This window comes from Delphinus delphis, chromosome 6 (assembly GCF_949987515.2).
Source record: "Delphinus delphis chromosome 6, mDelDel1.2, whole genome shotgun sequence".
NCBI lineage: Eukaryota > Metazoa > Chordata > Mammalia > Artiodactyla > Delphinidae > Delphinus > Delphinus delphis.
This window is the reverse complement of record NC_082688.1, coordinates 12466814-12491294: the sequence shown is the minus strand read 5'-3', so window position 1 is coordinate 12491294 and position 24481 is coordinate 12466814. Positions and strand designations below refer to the sequence as shown.

General features: G+C 41.4%; 2 protein-coding genes across 5 annotated transcripts in view; one reads left to right on the top strand and one right to left on the bottom strand.

Annotated features, from left to right (window-relative positions):
• Positions 1–247: 247 nt before the first annotated feature.
• RBM18 (RNA binding motif protein 18) lies at positions 248–21720 on the bottom strand. The gene is made up of 6 exons (XM_060014199.1): positions 21591–21720; positions 18793–18921; positions 11623–11749; positions 8215–8301; positions 6436–6521; positions 248–2293 (listed from the first exon to the last, which is right to left on the bottom strand). The coding sequence occupies exons 2-6, from the start codon at positions 18903–18905 to the stop codon at positions 2134–2136; spliced, it is 573 nt and encodes a 190-aa protein (XP_059870182.1). The 5' UTR covers positions 18906–18921; positions 21591–21720; the 3' UTR covers positions 248–2133.
• Positions 21683–24481, top strand: part of MRRF (mitochondrial ribosome recycling factor) — a 56561-nt gene continuing 53762 nt past the window's right edge. For 2 of the 4 annotated variants that reach the window (XM_060014198.1, XM_060014195.1), the window contains exon 1: positions 21683–21813. The gene's annotated coding sequence lies outside the window, so the exon portion shown is untranslated. Of the gene's footprint in view, positions 21827–24104; positions 24270–24481 lie in introns of those variants that run through there. The other 2 variants (XM_060014196.1, XM_060014197.1) reach the window with 2 other exon arrangements.

Genomic DNA, 24481 nt, shown 5'->3' with positions numbered 1-24481 from the left:
TCAGGGGACTTCCATTAACAACTTCTTTTCAAATAGATTTATAGTGAGAACAGCTAGTCTCTTTACTCATCTCTAACAGAAGTAGGCAGGCAGAAAAGGTGGACAGAACTGCCTCTGAGGTCTGAGAAGGCACTTAGAAACAGCACCCCGCCTGGACACGCCGGCCCACGTCCTGAGGGGAAACCAGCCTCTCCGAGAGCCGTGGTCTTCACTGCAGGAGACGGACAAGAGAAGACACAACCGCAGACACCGTCTTGCATTTATTCACACAGAGGAATAAGAATCGGTACAAATAACAAACATTGCTTTAAATACAAATAAATAGCTCTGGTTTCTAAAGGAAACAACTCTAGATAATTCAAAGTTAAGTATTTTCTAAGTTCCTATTAAAAATAGAAGACTATTTTGCATTAATTAAGTCCTACTCCACCATAACTCTCTGAGGACTTAAGGATAAAATGGTGAATTCTATGCTCTCAGAAGTCACCAGAAAAATGGGAGATAATGCTCCTTCCTCCCTGACCTATCCCCCAAGTGGAAAGAGAGTTACTCGCATCTTAGACTGAGCTCATAAACGCAGGAAGTATTTAACATTTAAAGATATCTGAAAAGCTTTACCTTGGGAAAGGTGATAAGAATTTCTCTGAACCGGTTCTGTGAATTCTGAAACCTCACTATGCTGAAGTTTTGGTTCAAGTGTCTTAAATTCATTTATGCTCATAGGAAGACTTAAGTTCCTATAATGAAAGCTTCCTCTTGCTAGGAAAAATGACGGTAAACAGTCTGTACTCACTAAGAGTGGCACGTTGGGTAACAAAATGATTTACCTGGTAAAGAAGCAATGGTGCTGCCCAATGAAACAGTCTGTCAACTTTGCACCAAAATGACCAACCAACACTGCTGACAGAAACACACTCCCAAATCTGTTGATTTCTTTTTCTTTCTCTACTGTTATATTTAAAATGTTCACAGAGGCAAAAAATATCTAGGGAGAAGTAGGTTCTAAAAATGAAGAATCGTTTTAAAGTCATGCAGTCTTTCAAGCCTTTAAAAACCACATAAAACATGAGGTCATTACAATCTCGGTGCCAGAGCAGTGCCTGCTCCATTGACTTTCTGTGTCCACTGCATGTCCCCACCTCACCCCACATAAGAGAATTTGATTTCTTCTACTCAGACCTCTACACAATTATTAATAAATAACATGTTTGTTAGAGATCAATATAGCAATGTTTAAGTTTTCAAAGAAATTTTGCTTTTCTATTTAGATTGACCATGATACAATTCCAAATAGAACATCCTCATGCTATTAAAAACAATCTCATGCAATAAATGCAATTTTAAAAGTCCCATATTAATAATGACATTTGGTATTATAGAGGCAGGATTATTCAGATTCTTAAAAAATGATCCCAGTAGAAAAACTGGATTTCCAAACAGAACTTCCATTGTGGTGTAAAATGCTAAATTTCATTCTACAGTTTTGTCAATGCAAACAATTTTTTAAGATATACACCATATTTTCCTAGTTGGGATTTTGAAACAATAAGCATAATTCTTAAACATATTACCACAACATTTGCTCAAAGAAACAGCTCTTTTTGCCAAGAACCTTTTCTTTTAGTCCAGTTGGAGGGATTTCCATAGAGAATTCTGGAACAGCAGTTCTGAACACGATTCAAAAATCTCTCACTTCCCTCCCTGTCTTTTACTTCTTCTTTATGTTGTAAAGACACTTGAGTACAGGAAAATGTTTTGTTTGTTTTTTTTAAGACGGATATTAATAACTTAAGTTTCCTGATTTAAATAGTAACATTTTTTACGTTTGCCTTTCTCTCTGGCACACTATATACTGTTTCTGGAGTTACAAATCCAAACAAACCAGCCAACTAGAGCATCCCAGTGTTCAAATCACAGTTTTGGATACAATCCTATTTATTCTGGATGATGCTCAATTCCACACATACTTCAGGGAAAAAACATCCATAAGAACATCCAAAGACGTTATGTTACCAAACTCTAACATGTGACTGTGCTCTGTCGGATAGTACCATTCACAGCTACAAGCACAAAGGCAGAGGATTTCAGGTGTGGACACCAATTTGCTTTTGCTGTTATGGTAATTCATAACCATCATCTTCGAGATTTCCAAGCTGTTCTAGAATAAGGAGTAGTCCTTTTTTTATCTGGTGGCTTGAAGTAGGAATAAACAGGTGCTGCTGGATACTCTGCGTCAGGGTTTTCTGCCATCATTTTCAGCTTTGCTTCAATGGCTTTTATCTTTGCAGTGACACTGGAAAAAGGACAGCAGAGGATCAGAGTGGGTACGTTCAGAGAATACCTGTGTCTTTCATCTTCTTTGTGCCTCTTAAGCATATCAGAGTAGCAACAAGATACTCAAACACAAACATGCAAGCATTTCACAGAAAACACATATAAAAACAATTAATGTTCTCATTTTAGGAAAGAGATCAAGTCTGGTCCATCTATTAAGTTTTCTCTGTAAGACACTGTTAGAAGTACTTTGCATATTGCTACATTTAAACCTCAGACACCAACACTGATCAGCACCTTAGTGTCTGTAGATAGTAGGCACTCAAAAATAATTTGTGTAGGAATTCAAAGCAGAGTCTGGAAGAGATGTGTACACTCATGTTCATGGTAGCATTGTTTTTTTCATGGTAGCATTATTCACAATAAACTGTGGAAGCAACCCAAGTGTCCATCGAAGTATGGATGGATAAGCAAAATATGGTATATACATATGCTACAATGTGGATGAACCTGGAGGACATTACGCTAAGTTAAACAAACGTTAAAAAGTTAAATACTGTTTGATTCCATTTACATGAGGTACTTAAATGAGTAGCCAAAATCACAGAGACACAAAGTGGAATGGTGGTTGCCAGGCGCTTGGGGGAGGTGGGAATGGGGAGTTAATGTTTAATGGGTGTAGAGCTTCAGTTTTACAAGAGGAAAAGAATTATGGAGACAGATGGTGGTGCTGGTTGTAAATTATGAATGTATTTAATACCGTTGAACTATACACTTAAAAATGGTTAAGATGGTAAATGCTATATTATGCGTATTTTACCACAATTAGAAAAAATGGAAGAAATGATTCACGTACGTTATATTCTTCACTTTACAGATAAAGAAAACAAGGCATAGAAAGGTTAACTTAGCTAGTGTTATACCGCTAGTGAGTGGCAGAGTTGAGATTTGAATACAATTGGACTCCAGAGCTATACTATGAGCTATATTATACTGTACCACCTTCTGAATCACTAAATAATAATGGGAAAAAAATCCTGGAACTCCTACAAAGTCCCTGTTTACTGACAAATGTGTGTTTAGGCTATCATTTAGAGTGCTTACAATGAGCCAGGCAGTGGTCCAGCATTTTACTTATATTGTTTCTAATCCTTGCAACAATATTGCAAGGGTTTTGATCCACATTTTACAGATAAACAAATGCACAGAGGTAGGGATTCACCCAAGGTTCACACAGCTAAGAAATTGTGGAGCCAGGATTCAAGCCCAGTTTATCATCAAAGTCCTTGTTTTTTCCTCTCCATTAGGTTGGGAGCTGAGTAGCCATGTATTAGAGAGAAGGGGTGAGGAGACACTGCAGAAGTTGTGAGGAATTCCCTTCTGATCAAGGTCACTGCTATCCCTGGACCAGAATGCAAAGCACTTAGGCAGAGTATTTTTTGGCCCACGACTCCCTTTATTTTCCATTCTGATGCTGTCAATGGTCTACAGTCCAGGACAGAAACTTGGGAGGGAATGTGCACATGGCCTTTTAGAGATCCTCAAAAGGCATACATCTGCACATACTCATGACTTTACACCGGCAACGTAAAATTAAAAAACTAAGTTGCAATAAAAAAGAACCCTGGGGGCTTCCCTGGTGGCGCAGTGGTTGAGAATCTGCCTGCCAATGCAAGGGACACGGGTTCGAGGCCTGGTCTGGGAAGATCCCGCATGCCGCGGAGCAACTAGTCCCGTGAGCCACAACTACTGAGCCTGCGCGTCTGGAGCCTGTGCTCCGCAACAAGAGAGGCCGCAATAGTGAGAGGCCCGCGCACCGTGATGAAGAGTGGCCCCCACTTGCCGCAACTAGAGAAAGCCCTCGCACAGAAACGAAGACCCCAAACGAAGACCCTAGTCTAAATAAATAAATAAATTAAAAAAAAAAAAAAAAAGAACCCTGGGCTTCCCTGGTGGCGCAGTGGTTGAGAGTCCGCCTGCCGATGCAGGGGACGCAGGTTCGTGCCCCGGTCCGGGAGGATCCCACATGCCGCGGAGCGGCTGGGCCTGTGAGCCACGGACGCTGAGCCTGCGCGTCTGGAGCCTGTGCTCCGCAACGGGAGAGGCCACAACAGTGAGAGGCCCGCGTACCGCAAAAAAAAAAAAAAAAAAAAACTCTGAGGTCTCACTGAGATGCATTCCAGCACCTTTTTCCATTAATGGAAAATTAACAGCCAGCCATTCATTCTGTATGAGTCACAGGGAAAACAACCTTCTCTAATTAGGCATAGATGTTAATCGAAAGATGTAAACTGAGGTTCTCTGGATTAAAAAATAAATGGAAAACACCAGGCTAGATTATCTAGTAAAGAGAGCAAACAGTGAAAATAAGAAACTAAAGACATGTTCACTGTACCATGGAGATCACCAAGCATAAATGCAGTCGTCCCTTCCTAACAGGAGTTAGATTTATGAAAACCTCCATGAAACCAATCTGTGATCAAGGAGGTTTACTCTCATGGGGAAAATAGGATAGCCGAAATAAGTTCCCAGTGAATCTACAGAAGTCATTGGTTAGGGAAAAAAAAAAAAAAAATTGGGAGTATAAAATAAAGCAGCACAAAATTAAGAAATATCAATGATATTAGACAAATTAGTAAGTATAAAATTAATTTTAATTTACCAATTTTATCGCTCCTGAAAACATTTCAGGATCACCTTCCCCTGCAGTTTAATGAGATGCCTGTACATCTGTTTTGTTTGGTGCAAATATATAGGAAAGGTTTTTTTTTCCCTGTCTGGCCCTCTGTCCAAATAGGCATCACTTTCCTGACTTCATGACACTGTTGATTTCCTTTTTTTTTTTTTTTTTTTCTTTTTTTCGCAGTGCGCGGGCCTCTCACTGTTGTGGCCTCTCCCGTTGCGGAGCACAGGCTCCGGATGCGCAGGCTCAGCGGCCATGGCTCACGGGCGCAGCCGCTCTGTGGCATGTGGGATCTTCCCGGACCGGGGCATGAGCCCGTGTCCCCTGCATCGGCAGGCGGACTCTCAACCACTGCGCCACCAGGGAAGCCCTTTTTTTCATTTTTATTGGAGTATAATTGATTTACAATATTGTGTTACTTTCAGGTGTACAGCAAAGTGAATCTGTTATACAAATATATATATATATCCACTCTTTTTTCGATTCTTTCCCCATATAGACATGTTGATTTCTGATCCTTATGGAACACTGATGATCTTTCACCTATCTTCTTCCCCGCCCCTGGAACAGGCTTTAGAACAGTAGTCCTGCATTTACAGCCTGGAGTTTCTTTAAAGCAGTAATTAAAAGACTGAATGTTTAAGTCCAGTAAACCTGTCTTTGAATCTGGACTCTGCTATTTGCTACCTGCGTGATCTTGGCCAAGATATTTTACCTCTCTAAACTTCAGTTTCCTCATTTGTAAAATGAGTACAACTGTACTTTTACCAGAATTTTTATAATTCAATGACATACGGCATGTAAAGTGTTTAGCACAGAGCCTGCTTCACAGTGAGCTCAATAAATCCTGGCTTTTGTTATTGTTAACATTTCTCCCTAGGCTACGATGCAAAGTAAACCCCTCTACTTCTGCTCACCCATCTACTTAACTTCCGCTTTCTCTACTCAACCCTCAATTCCTTCTGTTTTGAATTAACTCCAAGGAAGGAAATGATAATTTGTACTTACTAGAACCAAAACTGTTATATTTGCTGAAATCGTAGATAAAATTAAAGTGCTACAAACCCGAATTCTGTATAAAGGAACTCATAGCTGGGGAGGAATTCGTGTATGATGACAAATGCTGAAGATAATCAAGGTCTTATTAAAATGCCTGTTTTTATGGCAAGGACTGAATCTGCTTTACCTTTGCATTCCCAGTGCCAAGTATAATGGCAGGTACATGGTAAGTACACCCAGCCTCTTTTGAGTGTATGAATTCTGTAAATGGCTGGTACACACTCTTAGGCGTATGGGAGGAGGTGAAATGTATACATTCTGGAGACTAACTGAACACACTTCTCAGCGTGTCAAGTTAGTAGATTCTACTCTAAATTAAGAGTCCGAAGGTTTACTAGAACCGGAATGAAGGTTAGAATGAAGAGATGGCTCAAGCTCTTGCGTACCTGCTTGCGTCTTCCTGTAGTACACCTTCTTACCTTAGGTTAGACTGAGTGGGCTCAGTGCTTGAGGATGGCTCAAGACTAATCGGAAGGACCTTATCATTCTTGTTATGATCGTATCTCTGCAAGTAAGAAAAAGGCAAATTACCTCACCTGGGCAGAAACCAGCCCTCTACTGCAGTGCATGTGTTCAGAAATCCTAATACCATCAGTGTATCGTTAGATTATTTTTCGACAATCTTAGGACTGCTTTATGTTTAGAATTAATGTAGATGTCCAGACAGTTTTGGCCTAAAAGTTATAAACTGAGAAATTTAGAAGAGGCTTCCCATCTAGCCATCAGTCCTCCTTATTTGGTAGGGAAAGAATTTCAGCCTTTAAATTCGCAGATGGTACAGACACACAGCAGGATTGCCCTCTCACATTCTTATTCTGTCATACGTCACCTCTTACAATATTTATTTTGCTTTATTCCAAGCACTTTAAAATTTTGCTAGATTTTTGCAAAGTACCAACCATAACATTCAACTCTTAACAGACCTAAGTGGAGAAGAAAAGTAGTAACAGCTTTCAGCCACTGATATAGAAAACATTCTCCAGGAAGAGTAGTTTATTTGATGTCAGATAATTATATACTTCTTTTAAAAGGTAAATACAATATTAAAGAGCGATCAGGAGCCTCTGGTCAAAAAGATGTGTAGGAGAAGAGAACTGCAGGGCACAGAGATTCTCAAATGAAAGACAGAACGAAGGATGATTTATTTCTCTTGCATGTCTTTTCAATGAGATGCAGAATGAGAAAATGACAGCCAGTCTGGCAAATGAGACTTGATTTTCTTTTGAGTAAAAAAGCATTTGGTAATTCTCTTTGCTGCTTCTATTTTTAAGGCAATGGGTCCTAGAAATTGAGAAGGCTCTGTGGTTACCTGGAATACTCATAAAGATCCAAAGTGTCTGAGCTCCGTTCTTCAGCTTGGACACTGAACTCAAATGTTCTATTTCTGTGACTCTTTACTGGGAAGCTTGTTGGGTACAGTCTCTGATTAAAACTCATGCTCATTTAGCTAAAGACTGAGGCTCCAAATCTAGCTGTCACAAATCTTTTTGCAGACAGGTCTGTAAAGACCACACTGCAGGAGGAATAGAATCAACTTTGGGGATTGCTCCAGTGCACATACTTCACCTGTGCTGGCTGTAACAGAAGACTGTTCTTTTTTTTTTTTTTTTTTTTTTAAAGTGGTTGTAGATTTTCCCAAGAGAACAAGTAGGAGATGAACATGGCAGTTCACCACTGCTTGGGCCTTGGAGTCAATACAGACACTGCAAAGTCCCACAAATAACTCTTAAAATCTCTGGAGTAAGGAAATGTCAGTGCTTTAAGCACTCTTACAAACTACCCATTTCGCAAGCATTTAGAATAAACAATTCAAACTCTCCAAAGAACTGAGAGGCTGGGAAGAGTCTAACAACGCCTAAAGCAACTAATTTTAAAAATAAATACATTTTTTCCTCCAAAGAACAACCCCCACCAAAAAAATGATAGAGGTCTGAGTATACATATCAGTCACATGGAAGAATCAATCAAAAACAGAATCTGTGGGTATGCGGAGAGAAACGACGAAGGAACTTAATCCCTCCTGAGATGTTTCTCAAAAGAAAAATCTGGCAACACACATGGTAAATACAAGTAGGAGACCAGAGTATGGCTGTTCCAGATGTGCAGAGGCTTGGATGCAAACAGGCAAGTGGACAACTGTCTTTCGGAAGATTCATTTAGGATGAGCTGATGCTGTCTTTCTAGTCTGTTAGACTCACCTTCACTTGTGCGTGTGCCCATCGCACCACCAGCTTCTTAGACAGAGCCAGCTTGCCATTGAGACACTGGATGGCTTGTTCTGCTTCCTGTTCAGGAAAGGGATTAATGTTAGTCAAAGATTCAAATGCCTCACTAGCTTTGATGGCTGAATTTCTAACTGTTTTGTTAAACAAGTGGCAAGGGTTTACAAGAAAAAAAAAAAGGCAGAATAGTAAAAAGGGTATGAGTTTTTGTAATCTCAGTCAAACAAAAATTCAAATCTTGGCTCTGCCACTTACTGGCAGCGTAATATTTAGCAGGTCAGTTAATCTCTCTGGATATTATCTTTTTCACCTGTAAAATATGGACATTGCTTGTTCCTCAGTGGTCGTGAGGAGTCAAAGAGCGCATCTAGAGCATGGAGCATATGGTAAGCACTCAACCAACGTCAGATTATTAGCTGACCGTTGTGTGGCCTATTGGGTGATATCTTTCTACATACTTCTGTTGGTTAGAGTAGCACCTACTGTGTCAAGAAATTGTACTCCACCAGGGACTCTGAAACCATATCCTGGACTAGGGCTTATACTCCCTGAATCCAAAGTGAGAAACAGTAATGGCTTCAAAGGATATGGGAGTGAAGGAAACCAGGCCGGAAAAAGCAGGAGTGAGTCAAAGAGACTACGAGCAAGGTATCTCTGTGGGCCAATCTCTGCACCTGGTTTTCAGAGCCAGAACTTCCCTGACCCTGTCCCCATCAGATATAGGAGCAACGAGGTTGAAAGGAATTCCTGAGGCTGGGTAATAGGCACTCTAGGACATTCCCAGGAAGCCTGGCTGTACTTTTCCATCCTGCCAAGCCTTCTCTGCTCCATTTGTATCCATGAGGCATTCGGCCAAGCGTAACCCACGTTTACTGGGAGTGAAGAAGCCCTTAAGGAACAGGAAGAGGAACAAGGAGAGTCCGAGGCTCAGTGTAGGACATTCCAGTCTGGTTTTCCCAGTGACTCTCTTATTCCTCTGGATCCTGCCGGTATGACATTCAACAAATATCTGAGTACCTACTACGTGTCAAGTATTCATCCCTGGCATCCTTGCCTCACTATGGCACGCAAAGTTAGAAGGACAGATGAGACATTTTATTCTTAAGTTTCACTTAGTGAATTAGAATTTACATGACACTTTCCATTAATTCTGTAGTATCAACAGTCATAAGGTGCCAGCAGGTGATAAATGTTTGAAGAAAGAATTTCCCGTCTCTGTAACTTGTTTCAAAATTCATGTATCCAACATTATTAAATGCCAAATGTGTTTTCATATAAACCCTCACCTATTCTCCCAACTTCCTAAAAGGTAAGGAGGGTGTGTGTTTTTAATCCCCAATTTTAGATGAAAACTGAGGTCAAAATAAGTTAAAGAGACTCGCCTAAAGTTAATAAATGGAAGAGTCAGAAATAACAGGCTTTGTGACTTCAAGTTTAGTGTTTTTAAACCAGCATCTGGGGCTTCCCTGGTGGTGCAGTGGTTGAGAGTCCGCCTGCCAATGCAGGGGACACGGGTTCGTGCCCCGGTCCGGGAAGATCCCACAAGCCGCGGAGCGGCTAGGCCCGTGAGCCATGGCCACTGAGCCTGTGCGTCCGGAGCCTGTGCTCCGCAACAGGAGAGGCCACAGCAGTGAGAGGCCCGCGTACCGCAAAAAAAAAAAAACCCAGCACCTGTCCTCAACATGACCATTGATTTTAGTTGTCTATAAAAATCCTCAACATGCTCTATCATTAGGAAAGAACAAAGTACTTTAAACTGCTAACTATATAGAGCACATTTTCAGTTCCCTCAAAACAAACCTTGAACAATTAGAACAATAATGAATCACGTACTGCCTATCACATTTGCAAAAATTAGGGGAAATTAACAAAAAAAATTCCCAGCACTGGTAAGGACAAATGACACTCTCAGACAGTTTCAGAACATACTGACACATCACTTCTTGAAGGCAATTTGGCAGTCATATTACGAAAAAAAATTGTGGCCTTTGTTGACACCACTCCATTTCCATGAATATAGTAAATATGTACATAGAGCTAAAGAGACGTTCACTGCACTGCTGACACGTGTGGAGATTAGTTAAATTACCATACGTTCACAGAATATTATGCAGTCATCAAAGGTGACACTGGTTAGTTTTTAAACTGAGGTCTAAATAATAAAATTATAGATCAGTGAATTTTTACATATATCTACAGCTACACCAGTGAAACCACAATATGATATAGAATGTTATTTTTTTTTTTCTTTTTTTGCGGTACGCGGGCCTCTCACTGTTGTGGCCTCTCCCGTTGTGGAGCACAGGCTCCGGATGCGCAGGCTTAGCGGCCATGGCTCATGGCACGAGTCCGTGTCCCCTGCATCGGCAGGCGGACTCTCAACCACTGCGCCACCAGGGAAGCCCCAGAATGTTATCTTGATGTGTATTAGATGACAGAAAAAATTTTAATTTTCTTTCAGTGGTAAATAGGATATATAATTCTGTTTGTGTGTTATAAGCTGCACGTTTTTTTTAAAAATTGTGTACATGTGTTTGTGTGCATGTGTATGTGTGTATGAATGTGAAGAAAGAAGAAGGGACTACAAAGATATACAACTAAATATTAAAGAACTGATTATTTCTGGGTTTTAGGCTAATAAATGAAATTACTTATCTATATTTTCATCTGTAAGAAACAGGTATCACTTTTACAGTAAGAAAAACATACAAATACAATTATTATTAATAAAACAATAACTAGGCAATGTTCTCACACATGACTAATAAAGTTATAGAGCTATAAGCAGTGTCTCCATATTTAATAACATTCAAATTCAATTCCTTTATCAATGCATGTCCCCTCCAAGGACTAAATTTTAATACGGATACATGGATACATCATGGTTGAAGCTGGAGGTTCTCTTTCTCTGTATATATTCAAATTTGTCCACATTTATTCTGAGACATTGAGAAGAAGGATACATTTTTAAGAAATAAAAATAAAAGAGAGTTTGTGGGCGGCTCACCACAGAGAGGGAGGGCTTCTGCACCACGGGGCAAAACTACTGAAAGAAAAGGAGGCTTTGTTGGCCAGCCACTAAAGGAACAAACAAAAGAGAACAGGGAGGGGCATGTCCATGTGCTTAATGTGGGCATCCCAAAGCATCTGGTCAGAAAAGTAGGTCAGCTGCCTGAGACTGCCAGCCTGGGGAGGGTAGACCTTGAAAGCTGTTCACTAATTCAGTTGTTTACCGAGGATCTCCTTTAGGACTCAGAGCACAGCACACAGAGATGAATCAGACATGGCTCCTGCCCACAAGGAACTGCTACTCTAGTAGTCAAGAGGGATGCACAGATAATTATGAGAGCGTAAGTACTGGGAAAGGGGGAGAAGTTCAATTACCTGCTTAGTTTCAAAGTTAACGAAACAGTACCCTCGAGGCTGTCCCTCCAAAGCACCTGACTTGTGGAAGAGGAAGTCGAACTGCTTCACCGTGCCAAACTTCTGCAGGAGCTTGAGGAGGTGGTATCTATGGAGAAAGAACAGCCCCTGAGACACTCTGGGAATTTGGTCAGCCTGCGAGATAAAAGCAGGAGATAATTTACCCCAGGGATAAAATCTCACATCACTGCCCCCTGCCTTCCTCCAAACTGCCGTGTTAGTTTATTTGGCAAACAGAGTTGTTTGCCTCTATTTGGAATGGGGACTAGAATTGTCATGGCTATGCGTCTGTCCAACACAAAAATACCAAACAAAAAAACCACACCTAACAAACAGCTGTCTGGCCCACAAGCACCATTTGTTTTTCTTTTGGAGAATAGCTCAAAAATTGTGTCGATTTATTTATTTTCAATTTCTTGGCAATGAAATAGTATTTGTGAATAACTACAACTCCATCAGAAACACACACTCACACTCCAAATGCAAAGGCCAACCCTACCTCAAAAATAAACAAAGTAACACATATACATTCACACAAACAACAAAACAATCCTGGAAGACTTCCCCGTTAGCTTTCATAGTTAATCATTAGCCCCAAACTGCACTTGAGACAAATTCTGCCAAAAGCCAAACCACAGCTAGTGGCACTTCCATAAGTGCTTGAGAGTTTCCATCCCTGACGTGACCGAATGACAGGACAATGTGGAACCGCAACGTGATGGAGGCTGGTCTCACACAGGCAGGGGAACCTGGCCGGTCCTATAAATCATCCCACTGCAGGTAACTACCCAACCTCAGTTGCTTCAATACGATTTATGCTCTGGTGTGGCTGAATAAAGAATCTAGCTGGCCAAGGAGGGCATGTACTACTGGCAGGAGGTTTACCCCAAGCTCTTTCTTGCCACTCTGCCCCTCACCCTCTTCTTGGATTCCTTTCTCTAAAACTTACTTGGTTTCTATAGAGCTTTTAAGTTATTCAAACAGATGTGGCCTTAACAGGTTGCTGTGGCCAATCTCAATTCCGACTTCCTGTCATCTGATGTAAGGGTGAGACAAACCAACAGCTCTCCCGTTTCCTTTTCCTTTGGCCTTCCTCCTGGCATCCTCCACGCTATTCAAATGGAGTCAAGGCTTTCTCTAAACAATGCTGTCCCTGTGATACTAAAAAGGTATCAGCCCACATGCTAAATCTGTTATTACTGGGAATTCTACCCCACAGGGAGTCAGTAAAGCTGTCTTTACAGCCACATTCATATTCACATTGTTTTCTAGGAGAAAACTCATCAAGATTTTATTCCTGAGTAAGAATCTCCTTTGGGAGGCAGGAAGATATGAAATGGATCATAAGCTACACTAAATTTGAGACAATGCACATCAACAAGCAAGCCCATTATCCTGGATCAGGTCCTGACACAGTGGAGCAAGGAAGACATAACACAGGTCTTTTACTGGGGCAGGGGGCAAGGATCCCAAGGCATACAGTGGATATTAATCTGGTCTTTAGATCTGTTTTGAAGGAGAAAACAACCATAACCCTCTAGTTTCCAAACTCTCAATTCCTATCACGATACCTCAACTGCTGGTGAGAATGAATGAGGTGATTCTTCAGGGGAAAGGAAGACACCTAAAGTGCAAATTTCTGGTTTTACTTGGTTTTCTGAATATGCTTACAGCAAGGGTGGGTCTCTCAAGTGCGCAGATGGGCTAGAAGAATCTCTCTCAGCGTCTTTAATTCACAGCTGCATCTTCCACTTACTATACACATTCAAACCTCAACACTGCACCAGTTGCCATAAATGGTGGGTCAAATCTTTTTTTAAAAAAACAACCTAAGGGCTACTGTGGGCCGGTCATCTTTTCATTAACTCCATTCTGCTTAATAGCAGGAAGGTAAGGCGATCGGCATTTCCTAGGAAATGAATTTTAATTTACTCAGGGAAAAAAAAAAAAAACTCCAACAGATTATTCTTTGAAAAGCTAACAAATGCGTTCTGCCCGAGAAGTGCGACCTTAAGATTCCAGGAACATCTGCTTAGGTCAGTGTCTTTCAACTTCTCCAGGATTTCTTTCCTTGTTTGATAATTTCTTGAAATTATCGGAACACCGAAACAAAAGGAATGAAATGTTTACTATTTTGCTTCCTGGAGATGGAGACTGCAAGCTCTGATAGTGAAAAAAGCCTGGAGAATCTTGCTTTCACATCTGCAAGCACTTTCATCTGCTGCTGAAGTATGGGAGAGCTCGCTACTCATCAGAGCCTTGCTTCACTTAATGAAATGTGGGCCCTGCAGCCTTCGGGAGCCGGAGAATTAGTACACCAGTCCCATACATATTTCTGCAACATAATTAGTGTTTTCTGTAATGGGTCTTTAAAATGGCCTTCCTGCCTAATGGCACAGAGGGAATTAGTCTATATGAATTAGATTAGGTTAAGATAGACACCTACAAATGTGTCAAGAATTGTAGTATTAGGCACTTGACTATCCAAATGAATACAACTAAGTCTCTGTCTTCAAAGACCTGACATTCTGGTTCGAGGACAGAGAGATGTAATCAAACAATTTTAAAAGTGTGAAGCTTGCACACAGAGGTATGTACGTGAGCACACAGATGAAGAGGACCAGCTGTGCAGGGAAGGCGGTTAGTGAATACCCTGTGTAAAGACATAAAGGTGAAAAAGACTGAGCCAACGGCAGACAGTGGGGGCTCTTAGACAGTAAGTGAAGAGGCTAAAAGGCAGGCAGGGGACAGGTTGGGAAAGATGTGTGCAGGAGGGAATTTTAATGTGATGCTGTAGGTACTGGGAAGCCAACGAAATGACATTTAAGATTCTTTTTAATGCACAATTTGTTTTAGAGAAAATTTTTTTCATAAATTTACAGAAATTATTATGTGGTGGGTCTTTATGTTCTATGCCTTATATGTTTTTAAATGGTCTTACTTTGTTTCAAATTTAAATAAGTAAATAGTAAAGGCTGTTTTATGCAAACCAAAGCATGAGAAGCAGCACAGGTCATGGAGGAAAAACAAGGAATGGGCTGAGAGAGAAGCGGGCGTGTCTTCAGGTGGAAACACTCTGTTCTTACATGCTCATGCGTTTATAATCCCTTGAGCTTAGCTCTGAAAGTCTACATCCGAAGGACACTTCCACCCAGGTGGCTCTCCATTGCTTTTAAGTTTACTTAATAACGCCAGGCCTGACCTCCTCCTCTCCACAAACTATGCCTCTTTCCAGCTATTCCGCTGGCTGGTGTGGACATGATTCTTTTCCATTTCTCAGGCAAGAAACATCAGGATCATCTTTAGCTCTCCGCTCCTCTTCAGTCACCTTCTTCATCTCGCAGACTCCACCCAGTGGTCTCCAAGTTCACTGTCTCTATCTAGGTGATATTAATGGCAGGTCCGCAGCTAATCTTCATCTTCAGTCTTTGCCCCTCCTATTCATCCTTAATACTGATGTCTGATTTTCCTACTAAAACATCACTTTCATGATGTTGGTCTCCCACCAAACACTCACGAATCTCTTCTACGTGAAATTCAAACTTGTCTGAATAAATTTTATAGATCCTGTCTTAATCTGATAGCATTCTCTCTCTCCAACTACTATTTTCATTATCGTTTAGTATTCAACCTCCCTTTTAGTCAAAAAGGTCTTCCCGATATTCGACTCATCCATAACAATACTTCTTTTTTTTTTTTTTTTGCGGTACGCAGGCCTCTCACTGTTGCGGCCTCTCCCATTGCGGAGCACGGGCTCTGGACGCGCAGGCTCAGCGGCCATGGCTTACAGGCCCAGCCGCTCCGCGGCATGTGGGATCTTCCCAGACCGGGGCACGAACCCATGTCCCCTGCATCGGCAGGTGGACTCTCAACCACTGTGCCACCAGGGAAGCCCAACAATACTTCTTATTCCTACTTATGTTCCTTTATTTATGATTCACCCTCCATCCAGAATGTTCTTTCTTTTAGAATTTCTACTGGCTTTGTTCTCTCTCATACTTCTCCTTATACATAACGCAGTGGCTATTAATTTGGCTTTCTATACAGCACATTTAATATTTAAAAAAGAAAGCAGTGTTAACCCTCTCAGAAGAAACCATGGTATAGAAAATAGATGTCTAAAGACATTAATTTTTTCAGCTTCTCTATTGAAGGCACTAGTAATAATATTTAAAGTTGTTGTTTTTACTCTTACAGTTAGACTGGGTCCCATAACATTTAAAGGAAGTCCTTACAATGAAAAATTTAGAATAGAATACTTTAGGTTATGACTGTCCAGTTACATGGACTGTTAGAATATTTGTGCAAAGAGCCCTATGTTAGGTGCCAGGAACTTAGTCCTATCATTAACTACTTAAGTGAACTGAGTCAACTCCCTTTACCTTTCTTTACTTATAAAGTAGGGAAGTGTTGTCTGTTCTACCTGCCTCACAAGACTGTTGCAAGCTTAAATAAGAGGAACTAAAGAAATATTAGAGCTAGAAGACATTTCCAGAGCATTTAGTTGAACAGTCTCACTTTATAGGTAAGAATTATGAGGTACAATATAGTTGAGAGGAATCCAAATATAGTCGAAAGAACATAGGCTTGGAATCTGCTACCTCCATAAATAAGAGTATATCATCATTCCCTTAAATCCAGATCTCTAAGATCTATTTAGTTATACAGATATTCCTGGCATGTAACATGGTCCTAAAGTGGTCAGTATTGCAACTACAAACTGAACAGAGTATCAGGGTGCTAGACAGTCGGTCAGCAATGCGTATTCTGTTGAGAAGAGGCTGATGGACATCCTACTATAACTTGAACACAACTCAGATTAGTAACAGGCACACACGCACATAAGATGAATAGAATTATTATAAAATAAACTTTGAAAAACTGAGCGGAAAAGGTTTTTTTCTTTAAAAAACTTCTGTCAAGAGTCATTAGAACTTTAGAGATTTGGATTCAAATAATATTTCCTGAGATTAGACTACAAGCTGGGTACCACATGTTCACACAAGTTTCATCATGCAGCCCTTCAATGTTTGGGAATGACTGCATTTCAATAATTAGTCTAGGTCCATCGTTACCTACATCTTGAAAGGAACAGGATCTAGAAGTTTACGTACTTCAAAAACTTGGAAGAAAATCACATATTTCTACAAGATGAGACCTACCTTACTATAATGTCAGGTTTCTTTGCTGTAATTAAGTAAATTAAATGAAGTAACACTATGCATTTCATGCTAACCATAAGCTACAACTGGTAGTTATGTCATTAAGAAGAAATTTAATAAATCAGTTTGTTTATCGAGAAAATATTTTAAGATAAGGAAGCCATATATGAAATACAGTAGAAATGATCTCTGGTAATACAGAGGTGGGAAGTCACAGGTGGAGCCAGCAAGGCCCTGATCTGTAGTCTAGTACTGGATGTCCACCTTTGTCCTGATATGAGAAGAGCAGAGATACCAGTGGGAGAGTTTTTGATTCAATGTTCCTGTTAATGCTGTAACTAAACAAAACATCTACATACTCCCACTTATGACATAAACTGAGGTGGCAGATGCCCATTTGAACCTTCCTGTCAAGCAGCAGGATACAATTATAACAAGAATATCATTACAGGGAACCCCAGCTAAAACAATGAACATTGTTTCCACACTCCAGATTTCCATTCAGACAAGAAGAGGTGGGAATGGAAACCACTCTTGGAAGCATCCTCTCACAGCCTGGGTTATAGATGATGGAAACAGCTTCTCTGTTTAATTCCCTCATTAACTGAGAGCTTGGGCAGGTTCACACATTCATCCTCAACGCCATAAGTCATAAAGAGAGCCAAAATAAATGCACAGTCTATATTTAAGGGCCCCCGTGATCAACGTAACATAATTAGGGGGCAACACACCTTAAATACCATCATAATTTCTAGAGCGACCCAACGGTGTCTACACTTAGCCAGTTTGAGCTTGAGCAGGTTTAAGGAACTGAACATTCTGTCATGATCCTGATATGTTAGTTTACATCTCTTTCCTCTCTCATAATCCCAACCCTGTTATACACCTCCTCTAAGCAGATTCCCTTGTTTCCTCTCTCCTTGCTTTTAACACTATTCCACAGGGAGTAACTTCTAGGACTGAGGCTGTAACCCATGCTTGCTTCAAGCGTTGACCCCAAATGGCTCAATCCACCCACGCTTGGCTATCCTGCCACCAACCACCACCTGCCCCTACCGAACGACTGGGGGAAGGAAAAACCTCTCAATTCTCTCTGCGAAGAAATTTCACTCCACTATAATATCCACAAAGGAAAGAGTGGGGAGTCAAGACAATTCAATTAGCTTTGTCACCATGGACAAGGCACTTCTATCTCTTGGGCTTCAGTTTCCTCTGCTGTAGGATAAAACAGCTGGAATATATCAGAGTCTTTCAAGGGTGCTCCACGAGTCCTATAAGTGATTGCCAAAGAAAGGGTGACTGCGGCCCAAAGGCACTGGGTACACCTTGTCCTCCCTTTAATCAGAGCAACTCTGAGCTTTTATTTTATATCTAGGTTCTGTACTTTAATAAGACAAGGCTCCTCAGATTTAGAAACTTTGAAAATTGCCTAGCATGGCACTTGGCACAGAGTAGGCACTCAAATCATTTAATGAATGAATGAAAACCAAAGTGACTGGGGTATCTCTAAGATTCCTTCTGACTTTCCTTGGTTCCATGGCTGCTTAACATGAATTAGAGTCAAGTGGTACCTCTCTGCCTTTTTGTGAAAATACTGATACTTCTTCTGTTTGTTCCTTCATTTTGGGGAATGAAAGTATGCCCATGGCTGCTTTTAGGAAATAATTTCCTAGTCACTGGGTACAAGGATTCGGAATAGTTGAAAATTAGGAGAACATCTTAGGCAAGCAGGAAAAACAAGTAATATATGGTTTAAAGGGTATCTAAGTCTGTGTCTATGCAGTAGAAGAGTCCAAATGTAAGAAAAATGACAAGATGACATGCTAAAACAACATATTCCCTTCAAAGATAATTAAAACATAAATAAAAGGGCCAAAATATAGCCTATATCCCTTGAAAATTCTTCTGAACATCCTCACCACAAGCATCCCAATTTTGTAGGTAATGAATTAAAATATATTAGACTCACTCTGTGATTTTGGGGTCCAGGTTGCCAATCCATAACCGGTGCCCTTCCTGTAGGGAACCCTCTGAAAGGATGGATGCATTCTCCAGGGGAAGAGTTTTGGTTTCTGCTTCCATCAATCTCTACGAAATACTAAAGGAAATGTGAATATTCAGACAGGAAAGGAGCAACATGTTGTGAACATGAGACTTCAAATTCAATTCAACAAACATTTATTCAAGGAGGGCATGCCCTGGGCAGTCCTTCAAAGGCTTCAGTTATTCCACAAACAGGGCCCCAGCACCAGTTCCCTTGGGACAGCTCCTCCGGCAGCCAGAGAGCAAAAGCTTCCATTTAAGGTGAAAGGGGTGTGGTTCTGTGTGTAGAAACTAGTTTTTCTCTTCTGAAGCCAGAGGCTGACTGGGCAGGAGGCCAAAGTCTCTACTACTACATGATACTCCAGTTCAACAACCGTCACCCAAAATAAGCCTTGGAAACCACCAGAAAGTGAGTCTTAATGACACTTAAGGGTATGGGTGGGGAAGAACAATAGTAAGTAATCAATTAGCTATTATCATGTCTAATATTTTGGGAGACACTGGGAAGAAGAGACTAACTTGCTCTGTAGTTATTCCAGTTCCATTATTTACTAGTTCTGTAACGGTGGGCAAGTTACTTAACCACTCTGTGTCTCAGTTTCCTCATTTGTAAAATAGGGGTAATAAAGAGCTATGCAGATTCACTGAGTTAATACACCAAAAACATTAAGAACAATAAATGCATGGCACCTAAGAAACATTCAATTAATTTTAGCTTAAACTATTACCGACTTAGCTCCTGAAACGTCTCATATCACAGCCACAAAAGGAGGATGAGGGTTACGATGGAGACAGTAATGTAAAGACCAAAAACCTTGCGGTCAGAAGGCCTGGTTTCAAATTTTGGCATTTCCATTGGAAGTCACTTCATTCTTAGCTTCAGTCTCCTCACCTCTACATAATAAACCTTGCCCTGCTTCTAACTTAGAGTTGCTGAGAAGACCAAAAATGACACAACAGATGTAAAATAAAGCTTTAATGTATGATGTGGTAGAGGAAGGAAAATAAAGGGGCTGGGAAGATGGCAGGCTGTGACAGACTTCATAACTCCCTGCTAGAGAAAACATGTCCTGTAAAACCAGAAGTGCCTCCGAGATCAGTGTTGCAGGAACTGCGTCTTAATAACAACAGCTGATATACTGAACACTGCCATTACCTCTTATTCAACTCAGCACAGCTTATACAGGCTAGCACATAGCAGCCCCTCAGGTAATTGTTTGTTAAATGTGTTTATCTACCTCCACACATGAGGGTATTTTTCTTCCTCTCTCATTCACATGTTCAATCTGTTCCATAATGTGAGACAAGCAACTAATAACTGCTAAGCCCTGGACTATGTGCTGAAAATAGAGAGATGAACGAGCCATAGCTCTTGCTCCTACTTCCTGGGAGAAAGGTAAAACAGGCATAAGTAGAATCCCAGGTGTGGAAACTGGAGAGGCGAAATATTTTGTCCTTTCCTGTCCTTTCCTTCTACTTACAGATCATTCATTCAAAAAATTTTTATAGAGCCTCTATTTTCCAGGCAGTGTCTAGGTACTGGGGGCAGAGCAGTGAACAAGCAAGGTCTCTGCCCTATGCATGCTTATATTTGGAAGAGGGGCAGGACAAGACAAAAGGAAAATAAATAATCAAGATGTAATTTGTGATAAGTGCCGCAAACACAGTTAAGCAAGGGGATTTGACAAAGTCTAGGGATGGGCTACTTTAGAATTAGTGGAAAGGGAAGACCTATAGGAGATGACATTTGAGATGAGACTTGAATGATAAAACCTTCTGATACTAATACCAACAGGAAATAGTATCACACGAGGGAACCATTTTTAGTGGGAAGAGTGCAGGATATGGGGCCAGAAGAGAGGCACTCAAATCCTGGCTTTTGCACCCAGTTATTTTGTGACTTTAGAAAGTCATGACTGCCCCTTAGGTGTCCCCTCCTCAGAAAAGCTTTCCCTAATAGAGCAGAGCATCTTGTTAGTCTCTATGACAGCCACCTTTTTCTTTCCACATAATACCAGCTCAATGTATCACATGCTAGATACATTGAATGTAAGTTACTGGAGGACAGGGCCTTACCTATTTTGATGATTCTATTCCCGGCACTTAGTACACTGCCTAGCTCCTGGCTGGTACTCAGTATTTACTGAATGAATGAATGAAACAAGCCACTTCCCCATTCGGAGCCTCAGTTTCTTCCTCCTTCCTACAAAGGGCATAATTATCCCTATCTCAAGGGTTGTTATGATGCTTAAATATGACAATACACGTGACAGCTCGGCACAGCACTTTTTGAGGAACGGTAAGGTGTGGTAAGTGATCAAGATGCCATATGACAATCAAAATCCTTTGGGTTCGCAATGGCGACAACCTCTTATATTCACAGAATTCACAAAACGCTCCCGCCCACCCCCCCACCCCCCCCGCTGAGCTACAACGACCCTGGAAGCCACGAACAGTCATTTGGGGAAACTGAGGAGCAGAGAAGCAGGCACTTGTTCCTAAAAGCTAACGGTAACGGTGGGGTCAAGCCTGGAATCCGGGCTTCCCGATCCCTGGCCGCGAATTCCCAGATGCGATGGGTCATTACTCGGATTGTTATTTCCGGGCCAGCAGCGGGACAATCCGGGGCGGGGCCTGAGAAGCCGTCTCTCTAGGGCAGCCTCCTCTGGGAGCCCCTCGCGGGGCCGGCGCTAAGATGCAGAGGCGCGTCGCGGCCGGACTCACCTCGTCACCTCGGCGTAGTCCCCTCGGCTCATGCCCCCAAAGCAAAGCCCCGACTCCACGGTCAGACAACCCTCTAGACGCGTCCACCTCAGCGCCGCCAGCTGCCAGGCCACCCGTGACGCACTACGCCTGCGCCGCCGCCCCGCCCCGTGACGTCACGACGCCCGCGCCGCCGCCGTCGCTGCGGTCGTGCGAGTCTTCCTAGTAGACTGGGCGGTAGCTGGTGAGTGGCCTCGGTACGGCCTCGAGGCGCGCGCGGGGCCCGGGTGCCAGAGATCTCTACTCAAGGACCTCTGGGGGACTGAACACCCGGACGCGTTCCATTCGAATCCGGCTTGACCTTTACGGCTGAGGGCGGGACCTGCTGATCTGAGCGAGTCTGGGGGCGGGGCTCATCTCATCAGCTAGGAACTTCCAGGGTGGGAGGCGGGGCTTACTAAATAGGGACAGCTACTTAGTAACTTGCCACCTGGCTGGAGCATTTAATTTTCATAACAATCTTTTGGGGGTAGGGTTTTTTTTTTTATAGAATTAAGTCCATACCCTTTATTTATTTATTTATTTTGGCCGCGTGGCATGTGGGATCTTAGTTCCCCAACCAAGTATCGAACCCACGCCCCTTACTCCCAGGGGAGTAGGTATTTTTAATCCCCCATGCTGGAGAAAGGGAAGCTCAGAGAAATAACTTCATCGGGTCACGTGGCTAGTGAGTGAGGGCGCCCAAATTCCAAAGCCTCAACTTTTAACCATTACTCTGTGCGGCCCAGTGGCAAAACAGTTGTCATTTGAATAGCCCTTCTATATTTACAAAGTGCTTCTGCAGCTCTTATCTTATTCGATCGTCCTGATAACCCTGATAAATATTATTGTCATCTACAGATGAAATTGAGGCCCAGAGATTTTGACCTGTCGAAGGTCACATACCTAGGAAGTGCTGGAACCAGCACTCTTTCCCAGGTCTTCTCTAAGTTTGATGCCTTTTTCCTGTCACCCCACTCTCTCGCATTCTCAGAATCTTGGAGAGCTTTATAGTTAGAAAGAATGAAAACCTAGTCTGACCCTTCGTTTTATAGTTGAGGAAAGAAAACCTAGGTAGAAGAAATGACTTGATACAAGTCTCAGGTCATCAGCAGAGCTTACACAAGTGCTTTTTGAATACAGGGTAGTTATGAATCTAAAAAGGATGGCTGGCAGGGAGTGATGAGACAGGAATATTGGAATCCAGCCCTCCTAGCTCTTAGGCAAAAGCTCTTTCTCCACGTGTTAAAGTGTCTCATCTTTCCTTTGCCTGTGTCAGGGACATGATCCTGCATAGAGTCAGATACTGTAAATGCCTTCACATGGCACTGAATTTAGAGAACATGCCCTATTATCTCTACGTGAAAAATCTGGCAAACCAAGAGATAATGGAAGCAGTGGGAAGTAGAGCCTAGGACCTACTGTCTGAGGCTTAGATTTCAGTTCTGGTGCCGGCATTGTGACCTTGAGGAAGGACTTAATCTTTATAGACTTTCGCTCATGGATTCTTCACATTTATTCAGTGTCTCCTATGTTCAGAACTGTGGTAGGGACCGGGGAAGCAGCCGTGAACAAGACAACCATAGATTAGTCCTTGTACTGCTTATAGTCTTATGGAGGGAATTAGACAATAATCAAATAACTACACAAATATTAACTGGTATTGTTAAAGTAGGTACTATGAAAAAGTACAGGGTGCTATGAAAGTGGGCTATAGGACGTTTGACCTATTGGGCTAGAGGAGATAGCCAAGGAAGGCATCCTCTGAGGAAGTGATGCTTAAGCTGAAATCTGAAAGAAAAGTGTGAGGTAGTTCATTAAAGAGGTGAGGGAAGATCATTCCAAGTAGATTCAACAGTAGTTTTGAAGACCTTGGAGCAGGAAGAATATTCAAGGAAATGAAAGATCAATTTGCATATTTGTAAAATGTGGGTGATTATCACAACCCTGGTTACTGTGAAAACCAGGTAACACATGAAAGTATTTTATATACAACAAGGACCTGCGTGTGTGCACACCCACATTTATAAAAGTCTACATATCATAAACTAATATACAGCTGGATTGGTAGGGGTTGCTGGGACAGTGGATAAACCAGGACTTTGTGTTCCTCATCTATTTCTTTACAAAATTAAAGTGCACCTTCTATGGAAAAACAGGAAAATTCAAGTTTTGAGAACCTCGACTTTGGATAAAGAATGTGTGCTTCAAGTAGTTTTAAAAAATGTTTCAACAGTTGGAAAAATAATGCCAGTAATTATACTGCCTTATGTACACAATCTAGGATAGTGTTTAAGAGCACAGACTCTGGAACAAAAGTGCCTGAAATAAAATCTTGGGCAAATTATTTATCTTGTGCCTCTGTTTCTTTATCCGTAAGATGAGTATAATGATAAGTAGGTATCTCCTAGGTTATCATGAAGCTCAAATGAGTTAATATATGAAATATATCATTTAGAATTGTTTCTGGCACATAGTTATAACTATATGATTATAAGCTATTGTTTCATTATTGTTATAATTACCTTTTTAAAGGCTCATTAATATCACCATGAGAAAGATGCAGTGGAAACTGTAGCTCAGAGAGGCTGATGATCTCCCTAAGGTCACACAGCTAGTAAATGGGCAAACTGAGATTCCAGTTCAAGACCGCATCCAAAGGTCAGATATTTCCTGCTGCATTTTTTTTTCTGAGTGTAGGTTCATTTTATTGTATAATACTTGGGCTCCCATAATGGTTCCTTTCCTAGACCTTACTTCTCTGCTGAACTGAGTGTTAATATGCATGTTCTTAAGGTAAAGGGTCCAAGGGATTGCCTTTATTGACCTTCCACTTTGAAGTTTCCTGACTTCTGTGCAATTAAAATCTACGC